The sequence below is a fragment of the Nicotiana sylvestris genome, chromosome 8 (genome assembly GCF_000393655.2).
Source record: "Nicotiana sylvestris chromosome 8, ASM39365v2, whole genome shotgun sequence".
Taxonomy (NCBI): domain Eukaryota; kingdom Viridiplantae; phylum Streptophyta; class Magnoliopsida; order Solanales; family Solanaceae; genus Nicotiana; species Nicotiana sylvestris.
The window spans coordinates 89,114,631-89,123,565 of record NC_091064.1 but is presented as its reverse complement, the minus strand read 5'-3'; the positions used below and the strand labels follow the sequence as shown (position 1 = coordinate 89,123,565).

Sequence of the window (8,935 nt, the reverse complement as noted above, 5' to 3'; positions counted from 1 at the left end):
ATGTTTTTGTTTGTACTTTGTCTGTTGTTATCATCTCTTTTTGTATCAATGTAATTCTCATCCTCTTTCTTCTTAGCTTTCTATTGCATTATCCTTGTTATTTGTTGGTATTTGCTTTATACTTCTTAGTTGATTTTTATGTTTAGTTTTTGTAATTCTTTTTTATGTTTTTATGCTGTGCTTTTTTGTTTACTTCAATATATTCATTAATGAATATGCTGAAGTTATTAAGTTCATTTTCTATAACTTCAGCTTAGAGATGCTGAAGATTTTGTTTGTACGTGCCTTTCTTTTGTGTGATGTACGCGTATGTGTGTGTGTGAGTGTTAAGGATATGTATTTCACATACTGTAACCTGAAGTTTTTTCTCGCAGAAGTCATTTCGTACTTTTTTAAAATGCAACCAAACCTGTAAGCATGCGCAACAAAAATGAGTGATTTGTACTTTAGCAGTATATAAAATAGTCCAAGAGCTTTTTTTTTATTCATATGAAAAAAATCACATTTCAAATATGTCATACAATAATGAAAGTCTAAATTCAGACCAAGGATTATTGAAGGTTGGAGTATTTTTCAGTGTGTTTCTTTGAATATGGATGAGGTGCTGGAGAAGACAAGCAAGTTGTTCTGTTATGCCCAACTTGTTTACATCGACTGTATTTGGTAGACTTGAATGGTACTGATTCAGTCACAAGTATATGTCTCTTCTTTTGTCTTCTTCCTTGTAAAATCTCTACATCGGGAGGTTTTGTGATCTCAGATTGTACATTTTGTGGTATATCCCATGATTTTTGATCTCCCACGGTATTCACATGTCCTTCATATGTTTTCAACCATGTTTCCTTTGAATACCAATTTGAGAAGTAATTAGATTTCTGCAGATATCTCTTATTAATAACAGCAATTGCATGTGGACAGGGCAATTCATCAAGTTGGAATTCCAGGCAGTCACAAGTTCTCTTCTTTAAGTCCACAATGAATTCGATTCCTTCACTATTTATTCTGAACAATATTGAATCAAGGTTGAACACCTAACAATGAATAAAAAATTAAGACAAACTATATTAGTGTATTGTTGCTTCAAAAAGAAAAAGTATGAAATTTTTTAAATGTAAGCAGTAAATCACTGCAACAGATATAAAAAGCTGAAGTTAATAAATATACTCACAAATATTTTACAAGCCAAGTCCATCTTCTTAGTCATCTCTTCTTCTGCCCATATTGATACTCTGTGAAAAGTTTCATTTGTCTTTTTTCTCCGTTCGTAAAACCACTCTCCTAACTTTTCTTGGATGAAATCTAACATTCTTAAAATAGGCATTTCTCTCCCTTTTAGTAAAACGGAATTCATTGATTCTACCATGTTTGTTGTTAGCATATCATAACATCGCCGTGGGAATCACGATCGAGCCCATCTCTCTGGAGGCTTTTCCATTATGTAATTGTATGTATTCTTGTCAATACTTTTGAGTTGGGCATTAACTGATTAAAATCTTCACGTTTGTATGACCTTGCAGTACTTTGAAAAAGATTTATTACCCGTGGCTTTTGCATGTCTTTGCTTTAAATTTTTCTCAAAGTGATAGAGGCAGATACCATGGTGAGCTTCAGGAAAAACTTTTCTAATCCCATTTGCAATCGATTGGTTTCTATCTGACAAGAAAACCAATTCACGACGGACTTGAATTGCTTTTCTCATTTCCCCGTAGAACCAAATGTATGCCTCATTGTTTTCTGATTCTGCTACACCAAAACATAGAGGAAAGATTTGATTGTTTGCATCTTTTGATATAGCAACAAATAGAACACCACGATATTTGGAATTTAAAAACATTGCATCTATTGCAATAACGGGTCTACAGAAGGACCAACCAGCTACTGATGCCGCAGGAGCAAAGAACATGTAAGAAAAATTGTACAGTGAAACACAAAAAAACAAATCATAAGGTGTGAAGTTTTTCAAATAGGAACATTTGAAACTTCAGGCTGATGGTTACCGATTCTGCACATCTCTTTTTATGCTTGTGTACGTTCCTGGGTTTTTGCATACCATCATGTGTAGGTATGAAGGAAAAATCCAGTAGTTCTCTTCAGGTGTTCCCCTTATGCAAGCAACAACTTTTTGAATAGCTCGCCATGCCTTGTGATAACCAATGTCAATTCCAATTTTTTTTTCATTTCATTTTCTACAAAGGCTGGTGTAACCTCTATCTTTTTGTCTCGAACATGTTCTATAATTTGTTCACTTATAAAATTTGATGTAGCATGCTTCTGATCTAATTTTCTTGCATCAACCGAACATTCATGGATGTTATGATATTTTATCACCCTGAATAGTGTAGAATTTTTTATTCTGGTAGCACGTACATTCCAACCACATTTGTCCACGATGCATTTCAGCTCACATCTCTTTGAATATGATCTAACAACAGTGAATTCAACTTTCTAGTTTATCTCTAAGCTGCAGAAAAATTTAGTCATGTTTTGTTTGTTCTAAAAAATTAATCCAACTCTTACTTCCTCAGGCAACGCATCGTGCCTACGTATTTTACATGGTGGAGATTCTTTCAGCTTTCTCCTCACCCTTTTTCTTGATTTCTGAGAAGTACAAGAACTTTCAGCAATTTCTTCAATTCTATATGATGTTATCGGTATAAGCTCCATGTTACTTCATCTTCGTTGTTGCTTATCATTGCAGAAGGTAACAAAAAAGTTTGTTGGATTGTGTGTTGGTTGTCAATTTGCATTATTAGCTGTCCTTCTTCTTCTTGGTCATCGACAAACTAGTTTGAATTTATTGGAGGAGGGGGTAATTGTTGCAGCATTACATATTCTGAAGCAGCTGTAATGTTAGAAGGTTGTAGTTCGTTGTCTACTTCCATTATTGGCTGTCCTACTTCATGTTGATAATCAGCAAAAGGTTCTGAATCTATCGCATATGCAAGAGATTGTTTGAATGCTGCAGATTCTGAAGGTTGTATTTTTTCGATGATGAAATGGCGATTCTTGTAGGGTGAATCAGTTGTAAGCAAATGTATACAAGTATTGAGTTCTTCATTTGAAGTTACAAGCATTCCTTTGCTTGTATTTAGTTTGATATCAAACCATACTTTTAGTGCATATCTGGTTGAATCAATATTTGCAACTTCACTAATTTTCTTCAGGAAAGTATTGAATGATATGTGCTTATTAAGTAGAACAAGTTTTGTATCATGATCCAAGTATTTGAAATCAGGAGTCCAACTCCCATTGAAAGTTATAACAACGCAAATTGAACTCATCCTGCAGATTCATGTTTAGTGGCAAGTATTAGGAAAGTGAACAGAAGAATTTTTAGGTTGTTTGTGCTGAAGTTTTAACAAATGAACTAAATCACTTAGGCATCTTCTGCTGAAATTTTTTGGAAAAAGATGTATGACATAATTAATGAATGTTGCACATAAAACTTCAGCTTATTAAGTGCAGAAGTTTTTAGAAATAAGCTTAATAACTTCAGCATATCAGCTGAAGTTTTTTTGAAAAAGCTGTATGATAGGGATTCATGAATGCAGGGACAACAACTTCAGCTCATTAAGTGCTGAAGATTTTAGAAATGAACTAAATAACTTCAGCATATTGGGCTGAAGTTTTAGCAAATGAATTCAACAAATTTAAGCATGTTTCAGCATTAATTGCATAGTATACAAGAGTAACCTACACAATTAAAATAGTAATTATATTGTGTTGGGGGTATGTGTTAGTGTAATAATTACATTCCCATCACATTCATGCACGCTTTTCATTAGACAACGTTTAAAATTCCTCTTTGCCTTTTCATATACCATGCAAAAAAATTTCCCCCATATAAGCATGCTATTCCTTGTGAGTTTATTCACTCAAACACATAGATTTTAGCAGACATAAAATACAAAAAGGAAAAAAATGGATGTTGTCATCAGGCAAATAGTGGAAGAAATCAAGCAAGACATTATAGAGGCTTTTGAGCTGAAACTGGATGAGCTCATAGACAAGTACGACAGGGAGCTGGAAGAAATTAACAACAAACTTGATACGCTTGTGATGTATGCAAGATTTGATAATCTTGCTGATGAAGATGCTCGTCCATCTGGTAATGACGATGATGATGATGATGATGATATGAACGATTAGTTTTTCTTTTTGTTATTTATGTTATTTTGTTATTTATGTAATTTAATATATCTTTTTTGATGTTTAATGAAATATTCAGTTTTTGTTTTAAGTTTTTTCTGCATTTTTTTAATATTAATTCTGTTCAAACTCGAAAAATAGCAGAGGAAATGAACTATATAACTTCAGCAGGAATTAACAAAAACTAATCCGAATATTAAGCATTTTTTGGTATGAAGTTTTGTCAAAAAATAATAATAAAATACACAGTGCTTGATGAAAACTTCAAGCATGAACTAAAAATTCTTTTTAAACTTAGGAAATAACAGAACAATTAACAAAAACTTATCCGAAAATTACATATTGCACGACAAAATATTAAGCATTTTTAGCAAATGAACTAAAAAAACTTCAGCATACAAAAAATTATATGAAAAATATTTTATATATTCCTGAAAACATAAGCATTTTTTGGTATGAAGTTTTTCCAAAAAATGATAATAAAATACATAGTGCAGGAGGAAAACTTCAGCTCCTCCTGCTGAAGTTTTTAAATATTAACTAAAAAAACTTCAGCACCTATGCCGAAGTTTTTTGTGCAATATGAAATTTTAATTTATGTTTTTATTTTTTACCCAGTGTAGGAGGAAAACTTTAGCTCCTCCTGCTGAAGTTTTTAAATATTAACTAAAAAACTTCAGCACTTATGCCGAAATTTTTTATGCATTATGAAATTTTAATTGATGTTTTATGTTTTTGGTATGAAGTTTTTCCAAAAAAGGATAATAAAATACATAGTGCAGGAAGAAAACTTCAACTCCATTAGCCGAAGTTTTTACAGATTAACTAAAAAACTTCAGCACCTATGCCGAAGTTTTTTATGCAATATGAAATTTTAATTTATGTTTTATTTTTTACTCAGTGTAGGAGGAAAACTTTAGCTCGTCCTGCTGAAGTTTTTAAATATTAACTAAAAAATTTCAGCACCTATGCCAAAGTTTTTTGTGCAATATGAAATTTTAATTGATGTTTTATCTTTTTTTTTTACCCAGTGTAATAGAAAAACTTCAGCTTTTAAATATTAACAAAAAAACTTCAGCACATATGCCGAAAATTTTAAATATGTAATTTTCTTCGTTGTGTTATTTGCCAGCTCGTTTTGTTGAATTTTTTAGATATGAACTAAATAACTTTAGCTTGTTTCAGCATATTTATCGGATTAGAATGTTAGAATTCATCGTCAAACATATTTAGAATGCAAATTCAGCATATTAGTGAAGTTCGTCAAACAACTTCAATCAATCAATCAGAAAACATATAAAAACTATTTTGAATTCTGGAGATGAATTTGAATACTTACAATATATTTGAATTTGGAATTTGAATCTGGTTGCGAGAGGCGATCTTAGGAGAGACGGACTGATGGAGGAGATACGGAGGAGATCTGGAATTTGAATCTGGGTATGCTTGATGCAACTTTTATATGTTTTGGAAGGGGTATAATGGTCATATTATTACGAATTTTTTGTTAGTTGGTTACAAGATTAATAGTTTTTAAAAATAGGGTATAGGTTAAAAGGTGATATAAAAATAGGGTACGGCTGCAAATTGACCGACGTAAGCCCTACGAATAGCCCAAAAGCTAAGCCCAACAAAGGGCTAAAACCCAAAATGCTGCAGCCCTTTGGTTTATCTTCTAGTATATGAAACAAGGGTGTGTTCCCTGTCAAAACCCTAATAGAGAGCTGAACAGCAGCTAGTCTTGTTCTTCAACATTTTCATCTTCGCCGACATTCGAAGATGAAGGTACAACCAAAAACCTATGATAGATATGAATCTATATGGAGGTTCAATATATGCAGTTAATGTATGTGTTTTTGTTTTTTTACAGTTTAACATTGCAAATCCAACAACTGGATGCCAGAAGAAGCTCGAGATCGATGATGACCAGAAACTGTAACAGCTAATCCCTTTTTCATCTTCTTTCTCTATTTGCTCTCTTATCCTTTTCATTTTCGTTGCTGTACAGTTTTATGTCGTTTATTAGTCTACCATTATTAATACTCCTACAGCGTTATATTCTTGTAATCATAGGTAGTTTACTTTTTACCAGATTTATGAATAATCTTGAGATTTTCAATTAAGTTTTAGATATTTGTACCTCGAAAAAGAAATTACTTCGATTTCTGTTGTTAGTGTATTAATAATTGTTCTATGGTCTTTAACTTACACACTACCCATTAAAACAGGCTAAAGTACTAAGCATTCTGAATACCGCGTTGTTTTGCCTGCTTAATACTTAAGTGCCTAGGTCTTGGTCCCTAGGTCATGGTCCCTACCTGTCGTGGTAGGAGGTAGTAGTTACCTCGATGGAACAGTTGAAGTGCGCCCAAGCTGATCCGGGCACCACCGCGATTTAAGAAAGACTCCGTTTTTTTTTGGGTTTATGAAGATCTTGTAGATAGTCAGCTTGTTATATCTAATTGTAGGTGCTTTTTAACTTAAAGATTAAAGTCTGGAAAATATTTTGGTACACATAGTAGGATGCTTTTTGAATTGAAGAGTAAATCTGTTGTTTCATGGAGTGGTAATAATCGCTAGTAAATCATGCATTTTTCTTAGTAGAATGCAGCGCTTTGAGAAAACATATGTTTCTGTTGTTGGACCTGGGTACAAACAATTACACAAACGTTTAAGTTCTGTTACTGCCGGTATATAAATTTTTAACACTGTCTGGTGAATCTTCATAGCAAGCCTGATATGGACCATATGGCAACTTATAAAATAGAGTACTAACCTGTTGAGCCGGTTAAATTGAACTGATGGTGTAAAACTTATTTACACTGTCAGTGTATTAACTTAAAATTCATTCACAATTTGTTTGTCATGCTCATGGGCTTTATCTTGAATGTAACATCACTACACTATAGTAATAACTTACAAAGTTATATTCTCCTTAATCATTAAAGAAAATTATTAATGAACATATTACTGATTAGGAACTGGAATTCATCATTTAGTTTTGATTAGGCAATTAAATTTGAATGTCTGCATTTGAATCAGAAGTTAAATTAGTTTAACCTGATTGACATTATTTTTTGTCCATTCATCCAAAAGCTGTGATTTAATTACTATCTGTTTATATAGGTGTATTGCCTTGTAGTTGTATTACATACAGAAATTTTCCCTTTTTGTTTTTGTTATGGCAGTTGTTGGTATGCCAAATGTTTGACATTAGTGTATTAGTTGGGTAGTTTGCTCTGTTACCTAACCTGATGTCTGGAATCGCAGCCGAGCCTTTTTTGACAAAAGGATCTCCCAAGAGGTCAGCGGAGATGCCCTGGGTGATGTAAGTAACCGTTCCAATTCTTTTGTGGCTCTTTCGGTGGCACTTTGTATGAGTCTATCTCAAACATGTTGTGTCTTGCAATGACAGGAATTCAAGGGTTACGTATTCAAGATTATGGGAGGATGTGACAAACAGGGTTTCCCAATGAAGCAGGGAGTTTTAACTCCAGGCCGTGTTCGCCTTTTGCTGTACCGCGGTATGTGTAATGTGTGTTTAATGTGCTATCTTAAGCTTGTACCTATTTTCTTTGAATATATTTTTCTTGGAATTATCTGAAGATTTACGTTATAACCAGGTACTCCTTGTTTCCGGGGGTATGGTAGGAGAAATGGTGAGCGCAGAAGGAAGTCTGTTCGTGGATGCATTGTTAGCCCTGATCTTTCTGTTCTGAATCTGGTTATCGTGAAAAAGGGTGAGAATGATCTTCCTGGACTGACAGACACGGAAAAACCAAGGATGAGAGGACCCAAGAGAGCTTCAAAGATCAGAAAGCTCTTTAACCTTTCCAAGGAAGATGATGTCAGGAAGTATGTCAATACCTACCGCCGAAATTTCACTACCAAAACTGGTGAGTTGTCTCCTTGCTCATCAGATTCTAGTCTGGTTTGTTTCAAAATATAACATTTTGGACAAATTTTGAATGCTATTATGATGTTTTGTGCGACAGGCAAAAAGGCAAGCAAAGCTCCTAAGATTCAGAGGCTTGTGACACCCTTGACTCTTCAAAGAAAGAGGGCAAGAATCGCTGACAAGAAGAAGAGAATTGTCAAGGCCAAGTCGGAAGCAGCTGAATATCAGAAGCTTCTTGCTTCAAGGTTGAAAGAGCAAAGAGAGAAGCGTAGTGAGAGTCTGGCTAAGAAGAGGTCTAGACTCTCTGCAGCTTCTAAGCCATCTATTGCTGCTTAGAATCAGTAGGATGTATTTCCTGCTAATTGGTGGGTCTGATTTATGTTATTGCTGGATGTATTACATACATGATTTTGATAATTTTGAGTGTTGCTGAGATTTTGAGTTGATCTGATACTTTCAAGATTGAAGATTTTGGTTACTTGACATAAATTTTATATTCAACAATCTTCTATTTCCTTGGGGTTGGATCTGGCTACTGTGCCATGTTCTCCGTCTGTTTGTCCGCCAGTTGATAAAGGGGGTATTGCAAGGCAATTAAAATTGCATCTGTTGTAGCAGAAGCACTTTGCCTTGCCCTCGTGTTATATCTCTGAATGTGCCGAATTTCCAAGTGCTGGAGAACTTGAAATATATCTTTCTTTGGGATGATTTTGTGTGAACGTTTCCTTTAGAAAGAAAGAAAAAGAAATTTAAAACTTATCTAGCCAAATGCCTATACGCCTTTAATAACTCACAACCAAATCAAACCGACCAAAAAACCGATACTTTTTTGTTTGGTTTGGTTTTGGTTTTGAAATTTAAAAACCGATCAAATTTGGTTTGGTTTTG

General features: G+C 33.8%; 2 protein-coding genes across 2 annotated transcripts; one reads left to right on the top strand and one right to left on the bottom strand.

Moving 5' to 3' along the window:
• Positions 1 to 551: 551 nt before the first annotated feature.
• LOC138875361 (uncharacterized) lies at positions 552 to 1,903 on the bottom strand. The gene is made up of 2 exons (XM_070154186.1): positions 1,511 to 1,903; positions 552 to 1,031 (listed from the first exon to the last, which is right to left on the bottom strand). Exons 1-2 carry the CDS (start codon positions 1,901 to 1,903, stop codon positions 552 to 554), a joined length of 873 nt encoding a protein of 290 aa, XP_070010287.1.
• Positions 1,904 to 5,796: 3,893 nt separating this feature from the next.
• LOC104229156 (small ribosomal subunit protein eS6) lies at positions 5,797 to 8,561 on the top strand. The gene is made up of 6 exons (XM_009781739.2): positions 5,797 to 5,934; positions 6,020 to 6,084; positions 7,420 to 7,477; positions 7,565 to 7,673; positions 7,773 to 8,045; positions 8,145 to 8,561. Exons 1-6 carry the CDS (start codon positions 5,929 to 5,931, stop codon positions 8,381 to 8,383), a joined length of 750 nt encoding a protein of 249 aa, XP_009780041.1. The 5' UTR covers positions 5,797 to 5,928; the 3' UTR covers positions 8,384 to 8,561.
• Positions 8,562 to 8,935: the final 374 nt, after the last annotated feature.

Bases quoted from the DNA above. Each gene is read 5' to 3' on its own strand.
- LOC138875361 (XM_070154186.1), bottom strand. From the start codon at position 1,903: ATGTTCTTTGCTCCTGCGGCATCAGTAGCTGGTTGGTCCTTCTGTAGA. The intron at 1,032-1,510 runs GTCATACAAACG...ATTCATTGTTAG, and splicing joins CTTTTTCAAAGTACTGCAAG to GTGTTCAACCTTGATTCAAT.
- LOC104229156 (XM_009781739.2), top strand. The intron at 6,085-7,419 runs GTAACAGCTAAT...CTGGAATCGCAG, and splicing joins ATCGATGATGACCAGAAACT to CCGAGCCTTTTTTGACAAAA. The intron at 7,478-7,564 runs GTAAGTAACCGT...TTGCAATGACAG, and splicing joins GCGGAGATGCCCTGGGTGAT to GAATTCAAGGGTTACGTATT.